Below are 25,139 nucleotides of genomic sequence, written 5' to 3' on the forward strand. Positions count from 1 at the left end.
AAAGAAAATTCCCTGGAGAAGGGGAGGGGAGATGAGAAGGAAGGGAGGGAAGGAAAGGGGATAGGTGGGGGAGGGGGAGGCAGGGGAAGGGAGCAGAAGAGGGGAAGGGGAAGGGAGCCAAGACTCCTGGAGCCAGCAGGCTTCCGTCACTCACAGGTGTGTGTTTTGTCCATCTCACCTGATGTTCCTTTTCACTCCCTTCTTTTTTGCCTTCCCATTGGGACAGAAGCAATTCTTTTAGTTTATTTTATATATATATGTATATATATATATATATATATACACACACACACATATATATATATATTTTCAACAGACATTCAACTTTATTGATGAGCCAAACAATATACACTAAAGGTGATTAGTTCTGATAAAGATTGTTGGTGATGATCACTGTATCACTGTCATCCCTTTTTTCTTTCTTATTAATGAGTCACCGTGAGGGTGCAGTTACAGAGTTTCGTTATAGTTATACAATACTCGAGTACCCATCTCTCCACCAGTGCCCATTCTCCTCCATTGATGGCCCCAGGGTTCCCCACCCCCACCCCCAGGGAATTCCTTATTGTTCTCTCTCTCCTTTTGGGTGTTATGGTTTGAAGGGAGATACTGGGTGGCTATTGTGTTCAATCTATAGTCTGCTTTCAACCCGCTTCTCCCATCCTGAGTGGATCCTCCGCTACACTTTAGCTGGTGTTCCCTTCTCTATCTGAGATGCCATCTCCCCCAGCATGTGAGGTCAGCTTCCAAGCTGTGGAGCATGCCTCTGGGACAGAAGCAATTCTAAAGCTTCTTTTAAAATACGTCTGTGAGATGAGATCCGGAGCAGCCGCGCACGACATGGCCCCTCTGCTCCTTAAAGACTCTGATCCAGGAGGTTCTACTAACCCATTTTGGCACCCAGAGACTTATAGAAATGCATCTAGAGTATGAGCTTAGTTATGACCCCATGCCACCCGAGGACGGGGAAGGATTTTCTCTTCCAGCGCTTTCTTTCTATGGGGAAGATAGCTGTGGCAGCAGTACCAGCGCCCACGTGGTGTCCGCCATTTTCTAGGACTCACAACCCAGAGGTACTCGCTTTGTAGTGACGTGGCTCGCAAGAGATCATGGGATGGGGGTGTTACCGGCACACCCTCGGCCCAGATGAGATCCGGAGCAGCCGCACACGACACAGCCCCTCTGCTCCTTAAAGACTGATCCGGGAGGTTCTACTAACCTACTTTGGCACCCAGAGACTTATAGAAATGCATCTAGACTGTAAACTGAGCTAAAACAACAGAAATCCAAAACTGCGCAGCCACTGTTGCAGCTGCACGAGCTCCTATAATCTTCATTCTCAGCATGAAAAACAAACTATCAAATGATGCTTTTTCAGCAGGTTTGATTGTTGGGGGAAAATTCCGAATAATAGTTAGTTCTCTATTATATGACTGAGACTTAAACTTAAAGCTTTGTATCTTTTGTCACAGTGGTTCAATAAAATAAAATAAAAAAAAAATGTCTGTGAGGGCTAGAGACATACATCCAACCAAACCCAGATGAATCCCTAGCACCACAGGGGTCACTTCTGAGCACAGAGGCAGGGACAGCATGGAGTATCACCAGGTTGTGGCCCAAGTCTCCCCCTGTAGAATACACACACACACACACACACACACACACACACACACACACACACACACACACACACACACACACACACACACACACACACACACACACACACACACACCCTGTGCCATTAAGCGCAAATGTTTTAAGTTGCCTTATTTCCACCTTTTCATCCACCTCTGTGAGACCTAGACAAAGTATACCCATGGGCTACCACCAGTCTAAAGTCACAATTGGCTGTTTAAAACCACTGAAGAAGGGGCTGGGATGTGGCTCCAACAGTCAAGTATGGTTGAGGCCCTGAGTTTGATCCCTGGTACCATATGGCTCCCCAAGTACTGCCTGGTGTAGTCCCGGGGCACTACCAGACATGAGCACCCACTAGGCTGAGCACTGCTGGGGCAGCACCCCTACATTACACACAAACAAAGAACTGCAATAGACCAGTGGTTTTTAACCTTTTTATATCAGTGTACCAATTCCAGTAAAACAAAGGCCGCTTACCTTTTTCCAAGGAAATTGGAAATACTCCTTCTTATAAACCACAGGTTGTTGTGTATTTTTTTTTTTAACTAGCTACTGCCTCATTAACTTACAACCAAATATAAATATAAACTATGTTTTTTAGGATTCCTTAAACAGTTATTAAAACAAAACAAGCACAAAAAAACTGAGCTCTTAATTAGCCCCAACAATAAATGGACAGGCAGCCAAAATAATTCAAAATGCTGTGTTTCTGAATGCTTCTGTTGGGCTTCCATGGTAAAAAAGTCTATGGGGGAAATGTTCCAGGCCCACCCTAAGGTAGACAGGGGCTGAGAGATGGATAGGTGGGTAAGAACAACTGAGTTTCATGGATGGGAGATGGGAGTACGTCTACAAAAAGTGCAGTTCCTGGGGCTGGAGAGATAGCACAGTGGATAGGGCGCTTCCTAATAAAGTGGCAACACAAAATAACCATCTTATACCAGGCAACTATTCCTTGCTTTTGCTTTCTTCAGTACAGGCATATCTGCCAGCCAGGTTTTTCTTGTGCCAGCTGCACTCAAGAGATGGCAGGCTGGCACGAGAAGCTCGCCGTGGGCCAGCACTTCAGAGCTTTCCTCTGTGTAGAGCCAACAGCACCAGATAGGTGTTCAAATCAATTTTTACCCTTCTGAATAATGTGATCTGAAAAACAAAGCTAATACCATTCCTGGGTTGAGTTACATCATGCTTGACAGGAATTTTAAATACAATGAAATAAAAATGAATCACTGCCTTCTAGAGAAAATATCTTATAATGAGAATAATTTGAGGTAAAAAGTACAAAGTTTGGCTTTGAGATAGCAAGGCACTATTGAATAATTTTTCATTACCAAACATAACACCAAGTGCGATTATGACTTACATCAGGTCGGGGCGGTATCTGTGGATAATTGCACATAGCGCCAGGCCACTTTTCCAAGACATGGTGAGATCTGTCACGTTGACCCCTGCATAGCCATCTGTTTGCCTCTGGCACCAACCCAGCAGTTTGCTTGAACGAGCTACAGACTCTAAATGACCAAAAATAAGTGAATGAATAAATTTTAAGTTAAAAAATTATTACTGATAATGCAATTGCCTAGTAGCTTTGACAGAGGATCCCCCTTCTTTTGGGTTGGGGGCTCCCAAATGGTGCTCAGATCCTGGGGCCCCACCAGTGACTCTCAGCCAAACACAACATCATTTCAGTGTGAGGCTCTGAGAGTTCGATGCTGCTCAGGCTCGCAGGGCCTGGCCAAGCAGCACCCAGAGGCCATCAGGGTTACAGCCTGGGTACTCCGGGGACCATCTGCTGCTGGGAATCAAACCTGCATTGGGCCTGTGCTAGGCATGCACCCAAACTATTGGAGCGAAAGCTCATTTATTCCTGATAAATCTGTGGGTTCTTGAGCATTGTATGAAAGAACACAAAATTCAGATGCTTAGGGAGCTCGAGTTTATTGTACAGTTCAAGTAGATGGGTCCGAATCCCTCACTGCCCTGTCTCTAATCTCGATGCCTACGGTGCATAAGGACCTGATCTTTTCCTACTTCTCTACCCTATCTCCATGCTAACCTGAAACCAGCTGGAGCCGTCATCTATGTCCCACTGCCGGGGCACCTCTCCAGGACTGTACCCTAGTGGCTCCCTGTGGTCCATGGGCACGTGGATAAGATGCCTGCTGTCTGTCCAGGTGTAAAGACACAAAGAGCTAGCTGCCTGGCCCAGGGCTCCCATTCTCACTGTCTATTCATACTGAATACCTTTTCAGTGGGCAAGATTTAAAACGACCAATTGGATTAACTAGTTCCCCTAGTGCCCCACCCTTCCCCTTCCTCTGTATCATTATCACTGAGCCCTAGGATCCTTCCTGTAGTATACACATCTGGCTTGGAAAACTTCTCAAATTCGGATCAAAATTGTCATTGATATTTAAATGTGTGCACTGTAACTGGCATCTTGATTAGAATTTAAGGTAAATAAGCAATGATCAATTCACCGAGACTCTAAGCAGATTGGTAAGTTGCACCCGGGGGCGAAGGTGCCCTACTTCTGTCTGAAGCCCAGTGTGCCAAAGTACTTTTCCATCCTGCTGAGGTGGATGAGCATCTTTTTTGCAGTAATCCTAAGACGTCCCTGGAGAGCTGCTTGTTAGTAGGCTGAAGAATTTCCTTTCCTTCAAAGTTACACTGGGAATATTAGATTTAAAAAGGTTCCATTTGATAGCACAGCAGGTAGGGTGTTTGCCTTGTACGCAGCCGACCCAGATTCGATTCCTCCGTCCCTCTCGGAGAGCCCAGCAAGCTATCAAGAGTATCCCGCCCACAAGCTACCTGTGGCATATTCAATATGTCAAAAACAGTAACAAGTCTCACAATGGAGACGTTACTGGTGACCGCTCCAGCAAATCAATGAACAACAGGACGACAGTGCTACAGCGCTACTAGTAAAACATTAGATCAATAGCAAACATGAGGCCAGAGACAATTCAGTGGGGATAGTGCTTGCCTTCCATGTGCCATACCTGGGTTACATGCCCAGCCCCCGATATGGTCCCTTCAGTCCACCAGGAGTGATCCCTAATGCAGAGCCATGAGTAAGCCCTGAGCACCACTAGGTACGGGCCCCCTCCCAAACAAATAAATACAAAACAAAGCTTGTTCTTATAAGGACCCCAGACCAGAAAAAAATCCCTTCTGTTGGCACACTGAATCACAAAATACTACACATTGAAAACCTGAATATGCAGGTACCTGGATGTATTCCAGTACACTGATATTTATTCTAAAATATAAACAGTCTTTAAAAATTGCATTGGGGATGGGGTGGGGAGCTAATAGAGGAAACAGGAGTAATATGCTTTGGGACCTCAGTTTTATTGCTAGCACCACATGATCTCCAATAAGGGTAATGCTGATGGCCCTTGAGTACTGCTGGATTCTCACAACTGACCATCCAGCTTAGCTGCTGAGTATTGCTTGGAGTAGCCCATGGGCTCACTGGGTCTGTCTGAGAGAGAACTTGCCTACATTACCCACCAAAAAAGCCTATGTTATTTTATTTATTTGGGGGGTGGGGAGTGGTTTGGGGCAAACTTCATGATGCTCAGGGAACTACGTACAGGAATCAAACTATGTACCAGGAATTAAGCCGGGGTTGGCTGCATGTAAGGCAAGGACCTTAAACCCTGTACTATCTCTATAGCTCCCAAATTATGTTTTTCTTAATTATATCAGAAGAACTTTGAGGGCTGGAGAGATAGCATAGGAATAAAGAGTTTGCCTTTCATGCAGCTGACCTGGGTTCGATACCAGGCACCATATGGTTCTCTAGCACTGCTAGGACTGATTCCTGAGCAGAGTCAGGCATGAGCCCTGAGATTACTTGGAATGTGTCCCAAGCCTCCAACCCCTAAAATAAAAAAAGAACAACTCTGATACAGAGCATTTGTTTTTTGGGTTTTTTTTTTTTTTGCTTTTTGGGTCACACCCGACAATGCTCTGTGGTTACTCCTGGCTCATGCACTCAGGAATTACTCCTGGCGGTGCTTGGGAGACCATATGGGATGTTGGGAATTGAACCCGGGTTGGCCGCGTGCAAGGCAAGGCAAGTGCCCTACACGCTGTGCTCTCCAGCCCTCTGATACGGAGCATTTAGAAAAACTGGTGATCTCAAGTCTGTGTTCAAGGAAGTCTGTTTTGTCTTGTACAAAGTTATTTAGAGACTTGTGAACATAAGAGAATAAAAACTGCCTATCACAATAATCCTGATCCTCTAAGTTCCACTTACATTTCTGTCACCAACACCCCAAGTCCTCTGTGATCCTGGCTCTTCCCCTGTTAGAGTACACCGATCTGTTTATTTGCAGATGTTGAGACCGGACTACAGTGTTTCAGGCTTTTTTTCAGTCAGGGTCCGGAGAGACAGTGCAGCAGGGAAGGTGCTTGCTGTGTATGCGGTTGACCTGGGTTTAATTTCTGGCACCCCCTATATTCTCCCAACTGGCCAGGAGTGATCCCTGAGCATAGTGTCAGGAGAAGACCTGAGCACTGCCAGGTTGTTGCCCAAAAACAGAGACAAGAAAAAATTTAAAGTAGGAACAACAGACACATCCCAAGATAGTATCAGAGAATAATGAGAATGTGTCCAGCTGCTTGTTGGTCACTGTCTGCTTTGACATCCTAGCAGCAGATCCATTTCAAAATGGTCAAAGTAAACATCAACCACTCCTATACCCCTTCATTTCCTTCTACAGATCAATGGTGGCACCACCCTCAAATACCTTTCTTCTGACCAAACGGCAGCCAAGCTGTCAATGTCTATCCATCTTGGTTCCTTAATATTCTTTCTTACAAAATAATGGAATAACACAATGGCTGTCATTTCTGATCACTCAGATATCCCAGCATTGTAAGGAAAACTCTATGTAACAGAATCCTCATGATCATAATGTGAAGTAGGTCTCAGTTATGCTCATTCCATAGACAAAGAATCCAAAAAGTCAGAGATGCCAAATAACCTTTTCAAGGTCACATACTTCACAAGTGGTCCCCAAAGTCAGAGTTCTTCTAACTATACTCCACTACCTTCTCCCTTCTCCCGTCCCAGCATCAATACCAGATTCAAATCTTTCTTTCCCTTCTCTATTCCATTTTAAGCATATATTCTGGTATATTTATGTCACTCCTTAAAAATCTTCCGGGCCTCTTCAAAGCACACAAAATCAGAAATGGCCTTAATTTTTTTCTTCTTTTTTCTGTATCTGGGCAGTGTCGTAGCAGCACACTTTGTGGCATGTGTGTGCTTATGCACGTGCCTCTCTCTTAACAGAATCTGGGTCTGTCCTACCTGATTTAGACCCGCATAACTTAGACCAAGGTTTCTCAATTTCAACATTGCTAGCATTTTGGGGGACTAGTCTGGGGTATTAAGTTTATTAACTTCAACAATGCTAGTATTTCGGGGGACTGATTTTGGCTAGTAAGTTTATTAACTACAAAACTGCTTGTATTTTTGGGGACTGACTTGCTAGTAAGTTTAGCAACACGCCTAGGTGCCAGTAGCTATCTCTCCCAATCTGGACAAAAAATATTGTCTCTAGATGTTACCAAATGTCCGTTTAGGACAGGCACCTTGGGTTGATGACCTCTAGCATTGACAATACTCACCAAAATACTAGCTTGAGGTGTTAGTAGACTTATGTAAGCAGAATACCTGCAGTTCCAAAAGACATTACTAGAACTCACCATTGCGAGTCAACTTCGGGGTGGTTCGAGAATTTACTAGGTTCTCAATTTCCAAATGAATACTTGTTTCTCCAGTATCATACAAATGGCGTACCTAAAGAAAGTTGAAAAGCCATGAAGAGGGAAAATCAAGTAACAAATTCCTACCTAAGAATAAGATGAGCTGAAGGTCTGGATAAGACTCAGCAGATATTTCATAATCTAAATAGATGCCTCAGAATTGGCTTAAGATAATACTTCCCACCTACTGATTGGACAGTAAAGGCTCAAAGCGACAAAAATGATAAATCCAAGATTTTAGCCCATAACTCCAAATCAAATTAAATACTGCAGACAAAAACCACTTGTATACTATGTGCGAAATGTGACTTCCACATGTATTATATTGCCACTAAATAGCAGAATTTATGACGCTGCCCTTTAAATTTTTACTGGAATATGTTGGGGTTACATATAAACAAACATATACTAACTCTAAAAACTTGTGGTAAAATGAGCTACTTTGGGGATGAAGTGATGGTACAGTGGGTACGATGTTTGCCTTGCACGTGGCTAATGTGGGTTTGATTGCCAGCAGCTCATGTGGTTCCCCAAGCCCCCAGGAGTGATCCCTGAGTGCAGAGCCAGGAAAAACTCCTGAGCACTGTTGGGTGTATCCCCAATACAGAATAAAACAAAACCACCCCAAACAAAATGAGGACACACATCTCACAGCCTGCACCAAGTAAAAAGTCCAGTTTCAGAGCTCCACGACTAATTCTGGAAAAGATGCCAAGCCGAGCAGATGAAGCTCACAGGTACACCAGTCTCTGGGGTCCCTTCAGAGAAGGGGTGGGTAGAGAACTATTCCAGTTCCACAGATTCCGAAGCTCCTGGAGCACTTGCTGCAATATGCCAAACTCCACAGTACAGACAGCCTGGCAGGAGTGCAGCAAATTAACTGGGAAAGTAGCACTGAAGCCACGAAGCTCAGTAACTGAAAACACCGGATGCAGAAAGGCTCAACTTAGCAACACAAACTGCTCGGCAAGACTTTAATCACACCATTGTGAGATTCAACAGTTTTCACAAATCTTTTACTGAACAATTTTTTTTGAAATTTCCCTTCTCATTTCGTTGTAATAAACAATAAAAGTCAATTATTCAGTGCCTCCCGAGGGAGGGGAAAGGGAGTGGGTGGGACGTGGGTCAATACTGGAGGGAAAGTCACACCGGTGGAAGGGACTGGCGATGGTTCGCCGAACGCTCAAGTAACTGTATTAGGAGCAACTTTGTCATTTATTTGTGTTTGTATTTGTGTTTAAATAAAATTTTCTTTAAAAATGAGCTGCTCAGCTCTGAGAGGCTCTGATGGTCTTTAGCAAACCATTAATGCTGTCCATTAACACCAGGCTTCAAGGATACCTTACGAACTTTCCACACATAATCAGTGAGGGTCTAACACTGAAAAATTTAGGCAGAAAGTGAACACACATGTCTGAATTATCTCCTTCTCTGGGATCACTATAAGCTGAAAAATGTTATTCTCAATACAATGATAAGGCATTAAACATACTACCCCCCAAAATGTAGCAAGATTAAAAAATTAATAACCCCTTTTATTATAGGAAAGTCTTGTCTTTCATTTGCCTAGCCAATGACCTTGGAAGTAGTCAGGAATTATTATCTCCATTTTACAGATAAAGAAACAAGTTCACAGAAATAAAATGACCTCCTATCCCAGTCGTGGGACCAGTGGCAAGCGGGAGTGCCATTTGCGATGAGTACACAGCGTGTCTCCTCTACATACACTACAGACTAGGAAGCCTACCTCAAGTCTATCATTTTGGTCGCACTGAAGTTTCTGTCTTCACTGTATAAGTCAGATTAAAAGTAATATTTAACTCTTCTAATTAAAAAAGATATCTATTTAATTAAAAAAGATATCTACTAGGATAAAAAAAAAAGCTCCTAAGATGCTGTGTATGTGTGGCATGAATTTCAGTATTTCAGGGGTGTCTATGTTCTGAAAATGCACTCATACATAAACAACTGACTAGAAAGCACTTACCTGGCTTGGTCGTAGAAAGTTGACATTGATATTCGGATATCTGGTGATAGGATCAATGCTGTACTGGCTGAAATTTTTACTCACATTCTCAGGGGTGGTTTGAGGCAACAACCTATAAATACTTTCTCTGCAATAACATACAATAATGCACTCAGAGTGGTGAGAAGTATCATCACTATCTACCTCTCCTTTGATATTATTTCTGCTCTTTTGCGTGCAGGAGGCCTGGTTCTGACCCTTGGCCCTGTATGTTCCCTAACTCTTCCCTGAGTGATGCAGGGAGCACAGAGCTGAGAGCAGCCAAGACTCTGAAAACAAAGATTGAGGAAGGGAGAGAGAGGGCAAAGGAAGGAGGCAGAGAGAGGGGGGTGAGACTTGGAAGTCTCATCACTGGGTATGGTCCCCAAACAGGAAAGAATGAAGTAATGAGGTAACAAAAGATGGGAGGGAGGATGGAAGGAAGGGCAATGGAAGGATGAAAAGAAGGAAGGTAGAAAGTAGTACAAAAAAGGATGGGAGTTGAGGGGAAGAAGGATGGAAGGCAGGGACTGGTTAGCAGAAACCTCCAATATTAGGCTATGGGGTGAGAGTTATAAAATGTCACTGTCGAGGCCAGAGAGTACAGTGAACAGGGGGCTCGCCTTGCTAATAAACTTTTCTTATAACTAATTTTCTCAATGAATTATTTTATAAACCAATGCACCTGCTCATTACACCCAAAAGAAAGAAAAGAAAGAAGAAAAAGACCTAGTCTCTGCCTGCATAGTCTCAGCCTCCCTGTTAGGGTCCCCTGGGGAGGGACACAGGTACCTCTCTGCCAGGACTTCCAGGGGGCTTGCTCCCAAAGACCAGCTCCGCACCATCCAAGCAGAGTCCATCGCAGCGAGAAAGCCCCGGGCTATTCCTGTTCCCATTGGCCAAAATGGCTAAGAAGGTAATAGAAAACAAAGAATGAAGAGAAATTACCTCTAAAAAGAGGACCATCAAGCCAACGAACAAAGAAACAGCCTACTATTGAGTTATTTTTGAACTTCTCCATTTCACAAGCTGGTAGAGGGCAAGTAACAAAAGTTGTAGTATCTCTGGGTTTCCCACGGCTTATCATTTTTCCCTTTTGCTGATACAACTCCTGTAGGAATGCAGCTATACTGCACAACTTAGGAAAATCAGGTGTGCTCCTAATTACTAATGCCTCCACTTTCAAGCGTTGCCATACTTAGTACTCACCTCTAGCAGGCTGTCCCCAACCAGAGCCACTAATAGCTGGTGTCCATTGTGCTCCCGCACCAAGGCAGCATTCTCAGAGGCATACATACAAGTGAAGTCGAACATGGCCACGTCTGGCTGCCCGTAGTGATTGATGGCGAAGTCCAGGGACGGCAGCTGCTGCTGGGTGGAGAAGTCTGCTGCCTCCCTGGCATAGTTCAGCAGTGCCTCCTGGTCCACGTTCTCTCGGGAAAGCAAGAGCTCTGTGTCAGCATAGTCCTATGTGTGGAGAAGACAAGAGGCTTGACTTGGAAGAGCCCAGGTCAGACAGACACGGCTTCACAGTGAGGAGAGGGCTGAGGGACGGAGTGATGTATAGCAGGAGAGAACCTGGTTCTGCACTGCACGGTCCCCTAGCACCACAGACAGCAACCCCAAGAAACAAGCTGGGAACAGTCCCTGAGCACCGCCAAATGTGGCCCCAAACAAAAACAAACAAAAGCGACTCTTCTGAACATGTCAAAAGAGCAGTAGTAGTTTTTATAGGAGCACTGACTTGACTGCCTAAAACCAGTCCTGGTTTTTCATTGACTTGGAGCAAGTTACTACTTCTTTAATCTTGTCCAATCCACCTCAGAGAGTAGGTGTGAATCCAAATAAAATAATAAACGTGATAATTTATAAATTGAAATGTTTTTTAGTTTATTACTGGCACTCTATTCTGGCAAGAAACTACTTTCTGACAACTGGTACCACATGAAAACACTCAGCTGTGCACAACTTATTAAAGAAGAACCCAAAGTTTCTGGGCCCAAAAGATATGGCAAAGTGGGAGCAAGGGCAGTCCAGGAGGCTGCTAAAATCAGAATAAAGGTTTTAATACATCAGATTCTGAACATTTTTACAGAGATCCAGCAAAGAAAAGCAACAATGGGAAAGAAATAGTTTTCCACATAACGGATAAAAACTCCTTTTCTGTTTTCAAGGTTCCTGGCATATGGACTCAAGTCTTTAGCACCCTTAAATGTACCCTAAAGTTTCCAAGTGTCCTTGCTGGTACTTTCAGTAACCACTACAAGATCTTAAAAGCCAAAACACAAACACTCATGCTGGTCCTGGAAAGTGTTTGTCCAACACTGAGTAATGACCATCATGGGTTTAGTATTCAGCAATACACACACTTGAATCCCCACCCCTCACCCCTGCCACCAGAAAACCCAGCAGCGCTCACCCACATCTACCTTGCTGGCAGAGAAATGGCCCAGGGTCCCATCTCCAAAATAACATGCTCCTGCTGAATCTTTCCAGGAAAACTGATCCAGTTTTCTGAGGCCTTCTCAGAATGGGGCCAGGAAGATTCCCCTTTCTGCTAGAAGGCTCACACCTGACACTTTCCACAACAGAGAGGGCCCAGCTGCACAACAGAACCTCATCAAACTGCCACTGCCAAGCCAGCAAATCATTCCAGAGCTGTAGCTCCTGGATCACGTGGCCATATGATACCCAGAACTTTCCTCGTAGGATCACAGTAAATCTGAATAGAAAGTTGCACAGATGCCCACCAAGCTCAGTGAGTCTAAACAGTAACAGAAGACCAGCACTGCCAGCGCAGGAGACCCTCAGATAATCACTTTAGGAACATCATTCTGAGGTATCACTGTCATCCCGTTGCTCATCGATTTGTTTGAGCAGGCACCAGTAACGTCTCTTATTGAGAGACTTATTGTTTTTGGCATATCCAATAAGCATGGGTGGCCTGCCAGGCTCTGCCGTGCGGGCTCCATACTCTCAGTAGCTTGCCAGGCTCTCCGAGAGGGGCGGAGGAATTGAACACAGGTTGGCCGAGTGAAAGGTGAAAGCCCAACCACTGTGCAATCGCTCCAGCCCTACTGAGGTATAACTGAGGTATAACAATGACCATAATTGACTCTTATTGATCTAAGTTTTAATAATTCCATTTGCCTCTGTGTGTAAAAAACAATATGAAGTAAATTTGTGCCTGCAGAGGGCGCGCTGGGGGATGGGTGGGAAGCTGGGAATGTTGGTGCAGGGAAGGTCTCACTGGTGGTGGGATTAGTGTCAGAACAATTAATGTCCGAAACAACTATATTATGAACAACTTGGAGAATCCTCTGGGCCCCATACCGAGCTGATATCTCTGGAACGCCCCAGATGGAGCAGGTGCAGTCTCCCCCCCTTCTCCAGATGGAATCCCGGTGAGCATGAGCTTCTACAAGCATGGCACCAGTATGTGGCTATCAGGACTATTCCTCCAAAGCACGCGGCCATGTGGCCACTCAACCTTTCCTGATATGCAAAGTGAACAATGGAAAATAAATGATTTAGAGTCTGCTCCCACCCAAAACTAGAGAGAGACTGGTGATGCGCGGGGCCTCATGGGAGGGAGGTGTGTGGAACCAGCCCCTCTCCCCGCCCCAAAGAGGCCCCAAGTTGCCGCCCACGAACGGCTCCTGGCTCCTAAATGGTCACGATCCCAGAGGCACACAGACCAATCTCGGAACCCAGCGGCTTTTGGCAGAAATGGACTGAGCATTACACTACCACGCCGTGCCACCCTGGGTGGGGAAAGGTGTTTGTCCCTTCCGCCTTTTCTCCCTGGTGGCTCGGTGACTGCCAACTTCTCAGAGCCTATTGGACAGCCGGGTATGAGACTGCAGTGACGTGATATGCGGGGCCTCAGGGGATGGGGGGTGGAACTATTCCCTCTCCCCATCCCAACGAGGCCCCAAGTTGCCGCCCATGAATGGCTCCTGGCTCCTGAACAGCCATGATCCCAGAGGCACACAAACGAATCTCAGAACCCAGAGGCTTTTTACAGAAATCCCTCAGATTTATTACTAAAATATAAGAAATAGCAAAATCATATGCTCTTCATAATCAGCAATAGAAAACAAATTATCTAATGATGTGTTTTCGGCAGGTCTGATTGTTGGGGGAAATCCCAAATAATAATGGTGGGTCTTTTGTCCAAATATTGAATATGATCAAAGTGGAGAGAGAGTAAAGTGGAAATCATCTGCCACATAGGCAGGGAGAGGACGGGGGGTATATTGGGGTTCTTGGTGGTGGAAAATGTGCGCTGGTGAAGGGATGGGTGTTTGAATCATTGTATGACCGAGACTTAAACTGGAAAGCTTTGTAACTGTTCTTACGGTGATTAAAAAAAAAAAGCAAAAAAAAAAAACAAATCATGGTTGTTCTAATAATTTTTTTTTACATAAAGAAGATATGGCCCTGCCCTCTTCAGAAAAAGTAAATCAGATAAAGTAAATTATCATTCTAAACTGTTCCTATCTAATTTCAATGAATAACAATAGTTCTAAATTATATGCTATTTGGTTAGAATGGGGCATGACAGTGCTGGGCGCTGAACCCACGGTTCCACACGTGCAAGGAGTCTGACGCTGAACTACAGCCCCTGCCCCCATAATTCTGTTTAATATGGTAGATTTAAGTCTTTTCTCTCATGCTTCTGTTGGCAAATTTAAGTTTGTTGGCAAATTTAGTGCCAAGACATACCAATTGAGTGGTGATTCTTTTTTGAGGGATCACATGCAGTGATGCTTAGGGATTACTCCTGGCGGGCCTGAAGGACCATATGGGGTGCTGGTGACTGAACCCAGGTCAGCCACTTGCAAGGCAAACACCCTACTCACTACGTTATCACTCCAGCACCTGACTGCTATTTCTTTTTTTTTAGGGAGAGGGGTCACACCCGGCGATGCTCAGGGGTTACTCCTAGCTCTGCACTCAGGAATTACCCCTGGCGGTGCTCAGGGGACCATACGGGATGCTGGGAATCGAACCCAGATTGGCCGCATGCAAGGCAAACGCCCTACCCGCTGTGCTATCGCTCCAGCCCCTGACTGCTATTTCTTAAAACAATATACTATGATCAGATATTCAACAAGCCAATTTTATAAAGCATCCAACCTAATAAAGCTTGCATATGCTTTGAACAGATTGAGCCACACAAACTGCTTTGTCCTGTAGTTCTTCTACACATACATAAAAGTCTACAAGTGAGACTCTGAAAGGAGACTGATACAGGCATGTGATCAACTACTCGCCTTCACACTGCTCTCAGATAAGGCAACAGTGTAATTCAGACTAAAGTGACTTGGTTTATAATTATTCTGCAAAGAAAAAGGACACCCTGAAATTGTGGTTTGAGTCCTCGCAGGAACTGTATAGGCCTAAATCAGCACATCCCAGGCCTCTCCGACCCTTCCTGTCACAGAAAAACAGTAATTCTCATACTCAGGCCAAATAAGACAAGAAACTCTAATTTTTTTTTTTCTTTTTGGGTCACACCCGATTATGCACAGAGGTCACTCCTGGCTCTGCACTCAGGAATTACCCCTGGTGGTGCTCAGGGGACCATATAGGATGCTGGGAATCGAACCCGGGTCGGCTGCGTGCAAGGCAAACGCCTACCTGCTGTGCTATTGCTCCAGCCCAAGAAACTCTAATTATTAAAGAATGATTCTGATTCCAGATTCAGTTCATCATCTTATGTATCTGAGGGAACGTTATCATCTGGGAAGAAAGCTGGGCTATCTCTACCAAGGGCAGACAGTAAGCACTAACTTTAGGTCATCAAGTGTTCAAAACAAATTCTAAAGCAGTCAGAGTCCCTGGGACCTCTATTAACTACATCTATAGAATGGTTTTGATCAGAACCATAATGATTTTAATCAGTCCAATCTCAGGCTTTCAGAAACATCAACTACTGCTTCTTGTCAACACTGCTTCCTCCATCACCCCTGGCCAAGGATACTTGTCAGGCAACCAGTAATCAGTCATCTATGAAATGCACTATGACCACATATGAAATCACACAAATTAAACTAAGTATTTATACATGAAGTGCTACCAAAATTTGCTTTGAAACAGTCCAGTGGCAGGAGTGGGGAGTGAGTACCATTCCAACAATATTGATCATATACTGATAACTTAAAGCCATTGGCACATGGGGTTTCACTCCCCAGCAAGAAAAACTCATCGGATAATAAAATTATTTCTTTTGGTGAGCAAATTAACAACTTAAGCTTTAAAGGACATTTAAAAGAAATCTACTACTTACATGCAATATCACCCCTTTGTCCAATAAACTCTGCTTTTTGGCTGTCATAACAAAATAGTGTGTGTCATCTTTGTAGTAGACAATGTTCTCTAAATCAATGCCTAAAATAGAAAACAAACATGTTCCCATAAGAGTTTACTAAGATGAAGGTATAGTATGATATCTAAAAGATTGTATGTGAGAGACCAGCGTTGTGAAATTCTGAACAAAGAAACAAACAAAAACAAACAAAAAAACACCTGAAACCATAAAACCACGAGAAACCAAATTCTCACTTTCTGTATATTTAGTTCCTAAAAAGGGAGTTTTGTTTCTCCTTGTACAGCTCAATAAGTAACTTGACATCCTAACCTACCTTTAAAACAAAGATCTGTACCAAGCAAAAATATAAAGATGGGACACAAGATAGTTCAGTGGGCTGTGTGCATGCTCTGTACCGAGAAGAGCTCGGTTCTGTTCCCAGCACATGGTCCCACAAACACTGCTGGGAGACGAGCCAAGTGTAGCCCCAAAGTCTAGACAAATAAATAAAAAGCAATAAAGATGGGAATGGGATTTGGGTTAGCAATGGGGTTTGAGTTAGTTCTTTGCTAGTCACTCATGAAGGAAACAGACTCTCAGGGGATGGGAGCAGTCGGCAGTGCTGGGCAGCGGAGAAGGGTGAGGGGTGTGCGTACCCGGCAGTTTTCAGGGGACCAATGTGGTACTGAGATGCCAGGGTCAGGTGCATGCAGGTAGGTACCTTAATACCTATCCCTCCAGCCCCTCTAAGAACAGAAGCAGTAACAATATACCTGAAGCAGAGAGCAAATTATTGATTTTTTCAGTCAATTAAAAAAACGAGGAGTGGAAAATAATCATGTTCTAAAAAACATAGAATTAGAATTTGTTGCAACAAAATGTTAAATCTAAACAAAAGCTATCATGACAACACCATGTTATCTAGCACACGGTTTGCTTCAAGCCCAAACCAGAACTCAAAAAGACTAAAAGTCAGTGCCTAAAGTCAGGTTCTCAATAAGCCAGAGGGCCTCCTACATTGAGCACCTTCACCAATACGAGGAAAGGAAATTATACTCACATTATAAAGAAAGGGATTTGAAATACAAAAAAGTCAAATGCAGGGCAGTTGGTAACTGCAGTTAGGACAAAGAATGACAGGAGAAAAGCAGTATGTAAAGGACAACAGTGAAGAAAGAGCAGAAAGGGAAGCACAGGGCAAGAGCCCCAGTGACACCCAATACCAAAACCTACGAGAGAAAAACCTTGACTGGTTATTTAAATGTCTTCCTCACTGATCTGGAGGCATCTACACACACCTGTGGCTTCCCTCAGCTCCTGAAAAAATTTTTGGTTGAATATGAAAGCCACACCACTGATCTCCTCCACTTTGGCTTCTGCTGTTGTATTTCGGTTAATAAAGTTTGCTGTAATGGCAATGGCTAATTTGCCACGGAATTCCTTCCGACGGAATCCTGAAAGAAAAGAAATTTTCAGAGGTAATAGTCGGCTAGAAAAGGTGGGATATCACTTCAAATAGGAAGATGTTGATGAAGACATTAAGCAACACTACAGTGAGGTGGGCATCAGTGAAGAGATTTAGGGCAGCAATTCTCTATCTGAAAATACTAGTCATAAGCTTCAGAGCTATCTACCGAAGCATATAACTACCCAGATAGAAGAGCAAGTTTCCCAACACTGAGCATCTGAAGCCTGACCGAGCAGACTATCGCTCAACACCAGGGATTCCTTTTTCTTGTTGCTGTTGTGTTTTGGGCCATGTTCGGCTGTGTGTGTGTGGGTGGGGGGGGGGGGGAGGAGGGTGGCACGGTTGTCCTAGCTCGGTGCTTGAGCAATCTCGCAGTAACAAGGATGAAATCTGAAGCTTCTGCGTACAATGCACATATTCCATGCCTTTGAGCTCTCTCCTGTCTGAGATTCCATTTTTGAAAAAGGGAAAGTCAGGAGCTAGGGGTGTAGTTCAGTGGCAGACTGTGCGCTCTGCATGTTCAAATCCCTTGGTTTGTTTGATCCACATCACCATAAATAAAACAAAAAGTTAGCACTGGCCTATTAATAGTACCAGCGTCCATGTACACATGTCTTCAGTTGGCTTGAGGAAGGCAGGGGCCTGTCATGCAAAATAGGCAGCAAACCTATGTATACTCTTTGATCATGGCATCTGCTGGCAGGTTCTCACTCAGGTCAGGAGAGGGTTACCCATCACTCTCCAGGGAAAGAAGGAGAGATAGTACCTTCCAAGGTGTTTCTACGGCCGTCCCCTCCGATGATCACTTCAAATTCGTATTCTGATACAGGATGGGTTTTGGGGTGTACCAGTGCCCGCCAACCTATTCCTGTGGACCAAAGTCAAAATGAAGTTCATCACCCAGGCCATATTCATTGTTCAAAACAACTCTAAATACTCAAACAGGCACAATGCACAAAACACTAACCAAGTCAAAAACACTAGGTGTAAAAGAATAGGGTACGAACCTCAGAAAGTTTTGAAGAGGGCTCACTAGACACTGCTGCCCACCATATGGTTTTCTATAATGAACACCTGTAGTACCTACCATACTTCTTCTTATCAAACAGAAAACTTCTCCAAAGGTTTCGACTGCATTAGCGAAGACCCCTTTAACATATTTCAAAATAACATAGAGATTCCTGCAATTTCCCTCGCCTTCTTGTCCATTCAGTACCCTTTCATACTTCCTTCATTGCACCAGTTCAACTCACGTTCATTTTCTTGGTCCTCAGGTGGCTGTACAAGTCCTTGGAATTCCACATTTACATGGATTTCGATGCCTAGAATCAGGGCTACTTTCAAAAGTATTAGCTGGAGCTGACGGATACCTGCATAAACACGAAGAGCCCATGAGAGAGGCACTCTGAGAAGAGGGTACCAGGCGGCGACCACTGCTCAGCTTCCTACCAACTACCTGAATATGCAGTTTATTCAGATCCTACAAGCCTTCTGTGGTGGAAACATTTTGAAGTCGTGCTTCATTAACTTTTCCCTCTCTTTTCTGGGGAAAATAAGTTGAGTAGAGGAAATATTCTAGAGAAATATACAAGGCCACTCCTATCATTAGGTGTTCAGCACAACCAAGAGCTGAGGCAACAGGAGACTGTGGCCAACAAGGACTTTCCTTTTCACCTTTGTGTATTCAGTCAGTGCTGCAATTATTTAACATATGCTACAATTCTGACACAACAAGGTGCTTAACAAGGCAGGCAGAAGATATGCATCCACAGGGATGCTTTCGAGTTTGATATGCAGCGGCTACACTATTTGCTAAGATTCCCACAGCACTCCTCATCCTGTTAGCTCACTGATCTTTACACATTACAAGGTAAGAACCTTAGCTTGTTATAGAAACTAAGGCTCAGATTGTTGACAATTCTTGCTCACTGTCACACTGAGATTTCATTATTTAATGCTCAGTGGGTACTCACAAAGTGCTAGACACAGCAGCAGCCCCAAGAATGCTGAGATAAAACATCCAGTCCCTGCTTTAGCAGCTCTACGCCAAATCCTGCCACACACGAGGCACATTCATTGAATTAATGGTCTATGGCCCTCTCTATTCTACCTGCAGCCTGATCTGCTGAGTACCTCATTTACTTTTCCACAACCACAGTCCTGATCTCACTCCCAAAGACTCATTAAATCTCATGCAAGCCTGTATTTTATATCTGTGCTATTATATTTATAATTGGGTACAAGGAAGCTTTACACATTGCAATGCCTTTACATATCTTGGCAGAAGGGCAGAGTGCTTCCTCTGCCAGAGGAATGTGGAGCCTGTTGGCTAATGATAACTGGCACAACCACTTTGAATAGCAAGAGATCCAGTAGTTGAAAAAGAAAAAAGAGAGAGACAGAGAGAGAGAGATATCCAGTAGTTGACTGTATTTACAGGAAATATCTGGAGATGTTCAGAACCTTGATAAGGCTTCCTGGACATCACTCATGATAATCAATAAGCAAGACTTCAACTTCAGAGTACAGATATCATTGCTTCTGGATTTCAACTAGGCTCACACCAGTCATGAAAACAAAACACTTCTGTATTAACTTGTATTTCATTCTGTAGCAGAATAAAATTATTTTCAACCGCCTGATCTACTGATCCAATGCTGGTCTTCAAGTATATATTAAAAAAAAAAATGAAAACCATGTTACAGAACAAATACAACTGTAAGATCTAAAAAAACAAAAACAAAAACAAAAACCAACCCTGCTCTGTAGAATCTCCAAAATCCTGAAGATGACAGGAATGAAATCAAGAGTATCCTGATATTAGACCTCCCAAGAACCACACAGCCAGAGGAATTCATGATTAGCTGCCAGTTACGACCGACCTGGAAACCTGCTTCCTTTCATAACTGTGTTTCTCTACTTTAGGGCTAAGCCACCACATCATCTAATTCTAACATTACAGATACTACATCGCAGTAAAAATTTAAGGTCAAACTTAGAAGTCCTTAAGCTAAACTCAGTTTCTGGTAGACCTAGGTTACTTGGCAAGTATTCTGACCCAGGCAGAGTATATTTATTTCATTATGATAGACACTGATGATATCAGAAAAAAAAAAACTGGGCCATTGAATGTGAATTCCTCAGATAACCTGCCTGCCTCTTTCGACTGAGCAAGAAAATGAAGAAAATGAATAAGGAGTTGAGATTCAAGAAGATAACTGATTTTACTTACTGATATGGTCAATAGCTCCAGCACAGAACTTGCCATAAAACTTCTTGGCACCCAGTCCTCTGAGATCATGTATGGTGAATGGCCAGAGATGTAAAACATTGTTTCGGGAGAAGGCATCTCGTTTCTCAATAACCACCACCTTGGCTCCCAATAAGGATAAGTCGATGGCTGTGCGAAGACCACAAGGGCCAGCTCCAATGATGAGACACTGAAAAAACACAGCTGCTTTCAGGGGGAAGGCAGCACCTCTTGAGAATTTCACATTTCTAGAAAAGTTTTATCTCACCACCACCTGTTCGTTCGTAAAGACCTAATCAGGGTCTTCTCTCCACTACCAGGATACCCTGAAAAGCATTTAAGTCACAGCAGAGCATCAGCAGGGGTTTGAGGTCAGCTAATGATTGCTGTGGATGGAAAAGGCTCTTGTCATTGTGGGCATAACCTGCCATATGTTCACCTTGAATGCCTGGCAAAGCAAGTAGATTTGAAACCCATTCAAATGGGTCATCACTTCAACAAATTTGGAAATTACATCTCATATTTCATCAATAGGAAAGGACTGTTTGAAAAGTTTCTTAGCTGGGGCTGGAGCGATAGCACAGTGGGTAGAGCGTTTCCTTGCACGCATCCGACCCGGGTTCGATTCCTAGTATCCCATATAGTCCCCTGAGTGCCGCCAGCAGTAATTCCTGAGTGCATGAGCCAGGAATAACCCCTGTGCATCTCTGGGTGTGATCTAAAAAGCAAAAAAAAAAAAAAAAAAAAAAAAAAGGAAAAGAAAACAAAAGTTTCTTAGCCAAGCAGATTTCTACCCTTGGGAAGACAAAGATGATTAAATACACAGTCCAGGAAATCATTAAGAATCTGCGAATCCAAAAGTGATCAACAAGTTACAGAGATGCTTCAGAACCCCACACCAGGCAAAGTCATCTGGAGCACCCAGAAGTGGGGCAGGCGGGTGAGCCCACCACCCGCCCAAACAGAGCCACAGCAGAGAAAATCTTCACACTCCACTATCTCCGCCATATTCATAGCCAGACTCCAATGCTTGGGACAAGCCTCATCCAGAAATTGATCTGCTGACAAAACTCAGGTATGTGGGTTTTATGACTGAAATCTCCTGGCTTTCACAGAGTTGGTTTGATTTCCTGTGCCACCTCCCCCCATCTCCCTGTTCTTCCAGAAGCCTTGAAGTCACACCCATGTACTGCCCCTGGTGCCAAATAAGCTCATTAACTGGCCATGATCCAGAGACTTATCAATAAGTCTCAAAAGAGATCAATAAGCTGCAGAGATGCTTCCAGACCCCATGCCAGGCTCTGTCATCCGGACCACCCAAATTCCTGGAGTGTGCAGCCAAGAGACATCTCTACACCACTGATAAACCAGGAGCAGCACACCACATGGATAGGATGTAAAGCAGAAGGCAATCAATGAATGACTGTATTCATTTGTGGGATATAAATATATATATGGTATGAGACTAATACCCAAGGTGAGGGTTAATGGGCCAGGAGGACAGGTCAATGGTTGGATACTTGTCATACAAGTGTGTGGGGAATGAAGGACACAGGTAAAGGGATACCTGATAACCTTTTATTATCTGTATTGCAAACCACAAGGCCCAAAAGGGAGAGAGGGGGAGGGAGGGAGGGAGGGAGGGAGGGAGGGAGGGAGGGAGGGAAGGAGAGAGAGAGGAGAAAATGTCACTATAGTGGCAGGCAGTGGGATGGGATGGAGGGGCGGAAGGGAAACTGGGACCATTGGTGATGTTGAAGGGATGGGTGGTAGAAGATTATATGACTAAAATCCAATCATGAACAACTTTGTAAATGTGTATATCACTGTGACTCAATTAAAAAAAATGGGAAAAAAACCAAAGAAGGTTATTAATCTTGATTAAGAAAATATAAACACACAAGGCTTAACTTGTACCATGTTAGTAATCTCTTCTACAAGGGCTTAATGGCTCCATGAATCAACAATATTCACACATTTTCTTCTAAGGAAAAAATTCTGGATCATTTCTATAGAATTACAACAACCAATATAAAATAAATTATTCAGGGCCTGCTACAGTTGTAGGCTTGAGGAGTGGTTGGGAAAATTGGAAATAATGGTGGTGGGGAGGTGCATAGTGGTAGGATTAGTGTTGGAACACTAAATGTAATAAATCATGAACAGCTTTATAATAATAAATAAATTTTTTAAAAATTAAAAATTATATATATAAAAAAAAGAATCTGAGAATCATTTCACAATGATTCCCAAGAGGGAACTTTTAATAGTCAAAGTTTTATGTGTGTGCCAAAAAAGAGCTCCTAACTTTCTCAAGACCTGAATCACAGATCCATACTCTAAAGATCTGAACTCTAGTTTGTACTTCATTTTCAGAAGAAAGAAAGACACCTAACATTTGGGCTTTGTTTTATTCTTATCCTTTTGGTTTTTTGGGGGTCACACCCAGCAGTGCTCAATGGCTACTACAAGCTGTGCTCAGGGAACCATATGATACCCAGGACTGAATCCTGGCCTTCTGCATGCAAAGCATGCATTCCAGTCCTTTGATCCTGAACATTTTTTTTTCTTTTTGGGTCACACCCAGCAATGCTCAGGAGTTACTCCTGGCTTTGCACTCAGGAATTACTCCTGGCAGTGCTTGGGGGACCATATGAGATGTCAGGGATCGAACTCAGGTTGGCTGCATGCAAGGCAAACGCCCTACCCACTGTGCTATCGCTCCAGCCCCTGATCCTGAACATTCTTATTCTAAAAAAACTGCTAAATTTCTTGCTGAAGTCATGTATTTGAATTTTATGATTTTTGCTAATAAATATGTACCAAAATACAAATCTACAAGGGGTGAGTCTCCAGTAATCCACGGGAAGGCAAATTAAAGCTCATACAAAGATGTTTAGCAGACATAAAGTCATTTGCAACTACATTCCCTGACAGTATTTTCCTAATTTCCCATAGGTACTCTAATATAAGAAACAAAAAAAATGTAGTACTCTCTATCCACTTTTCAAAACCACATATTTAGCCATATCTATTTCATGAAAATTGTTTTAAATTTAGAATTGTTTCTAGATTTAAAGAAAGAAATCAGAAACTATATTTAGCAGGCTGGAGACACAGAACAGCAAATAAGCAAGACTAGCAGCCTTGCACACAGTCAATCTGGGTTCAACCCCTGGCACTGCATATGATTCCTGAGGACCACCAGGAGTGATCCTGAAAGCAGAGCCAGAAATAAGCCCTGAGCACTGCTGGGTATAGTCACAAAACAAAACTTACTGACCAAATTGACCTTTAGCATTCAAATGCAAAGAGGACTGAAAACTCGTGCAAATCCCCCAAACCTGGCAAATGCTGTACTGAGCCATCATGACTTGGTGAAGATGACATGCCAAGTATCCCAAACCATCAGGCAGTATACTAACAGGGCTATAGAGAAGCTATTTCTTTGCTAAGTGAGCTGCATTCTGCCTCAACCTGAGATTCAAAAAGATTAATAAAATGCACGTTAACCACACAACTTCAGATTGTTCTTAAATAAATAAGATCCTGCAAACTCAATATATTAATATACAAGATATATTTGCAACAGGATCTGGCATATGGAATAGTCAAATGAACACAGAGAATGGAGCCAGATCCATGAGTTTGAATAAAGGATATGCTTGACTTCCTCTACAGGATTGTGGTTAGATGTTCCCTATTCTCAGCCAGGATACCCTACTTAGTCTTTTCTTCTGTTCTTCCTATACTCAGTCTTGTCTTTTCTGGTTAACTCCTTAAATCAGTGTCTCCAGGGCCCGAGGACAGCCAAACCCTTACCTTGGTGTTAGTGCACGCTTTTCCTTTTTTGTAGTCTTTATGGCTCCCCCGTTTGTCCAGCTTTGCCCAGAGGGCTTTGGCTTTCCAGTAGTTCAGCTTGGACTTGAGTTTGTGATAAAAGGAACGGTAGTCCTTAGGCTTCAGCTCCAGGTGGTCACAGAGCTCTTGGAAGGCCTTGAGAGTTCCTTTACAGGTGGTGGCCTGAACAAACCGGTCAAAGAGGACATGCGCTCGATTTGTTGCCTCTTTACTCTCCTCCATGCTTCCCCACTTGTGGTGACTCCCCTCAGCACAGGGGGCAGTGGGATGCAGCTGATCCACCTGACACCGTCAAGCTAACCTAACAAAAAAGAAAAAGAAAAAGGAATGCTCAGAAAATGCAAATTTAGATCTGCAAACATCTTCTAGAAGACGTAACCTTTTCCCTAAGTATTAAAGTCATTCACCCAACATTCAATATAGAATGTACATGAACTGTGTACTCCGTGTACTCCAGGCACTCTCTGAGGACCAAGGAAAAGGAGTGAAAGGGTGCTGTCAAGAATCTTCACCTTGGGGCTGGAGGGATAGCACAGCAGGTAAGGCGTTTGCCTTGCACTCAGCCGACTCGGGTTCGATTCCCAGCATCGCATATGGTCCCCTGAGCACCGCCAGGAGTAATTCCTGAGTGCAGAGCCAGGAGTAACCCCTGTGCATTGCCAGGTGTGACCCAAAAAACAAAATAAATAAATTAAAAATAATTTAAAAAAATCATCTTTATGAGACAAACTCTCAAGAGGTTACACACAGGGTTAAGTGTACCGTACTGAGTGATTCTCAGCCAATCAGGGTAGAAGTTTGCTGTAAG

The 25,139-nt window shown here is 43.6% G+C and overlaps 1 protein-coding gene across 17 annotated transcripts in view; it reads right to left on the reverse strand.

Annotated features, from left to right (window-relative positions):
- MICAL3 (microtubule associated monooxygenase, calponin and LIM domain containing 3) overlaps nt 1–25,139 on the reverse strand; it is a 233,191-nt gene that overhangs the window by 106,686 nt on the left and 101,366 nt on the right. For 16 of the 17 annotated variants that reach the window (XM_055126758.1, XM_055126755.1, XM_055126754.1 and 13 more), the window contains exons 2-12: nt 24,293–24,632; nt 20,453–20,660; nt 18,474–18,590; nt 17,987–18,088; nt 17,051–17,206; nt 15,732–15,832; nt 10,646–10,903; nt 10,229–10,344; nt 9,419–9,545; nt 7,369–7,462; nt 3,005–3,152 (exon numbers count right to left, since the gene is read on the reverse strand). In XM_055126758.1, coding sequence (XP_054982733.1) covers nt 3,005–3,152; nt 7,369–7,462; nt 9,419–9,545; nt 10,229–10,344; nt 10,646–10,903; nt 15,732–15,832; nt 17,051–17,206; nt 17,987–18,088; nt 18,474–18,590; nt 20,453–20,660; nt 24,293–24,553 — 1,688 coding nt within the window. In that variant the 5' untranslated portion in view covers nt 24,554–24,632. The remainder of the gene's footprint in view (nt 1–3,004; nt 3,153–7,368; nt 7,463–9,418; nt 9,546–10,228; nt 10,345–10,645; nt 10,904–15,731; nt 15,833–17,050; nt 17,207–17,986; nt 18,089–18,473; nt 18,591–20,452; nt 20,661–24,292; nt 24,633–25,139) is intronic. The other variant, XM_055126746.1, reaches the window with a different exon arrangement.

This window comes from Sorex araneus, chromosome 2, assembly GCF_027595985.1.
Source record: "Sorex araneus isolate mSorAra2 chromosome 2, mSorAra2.pri, whole genome shotgun sequence".
Taxonomy (NCBI): Eukaryota; Metazoa; Chordata; class Mammalia; order Eulipotyphla; family Soricidae; genus Sorex; species Sorex araneus.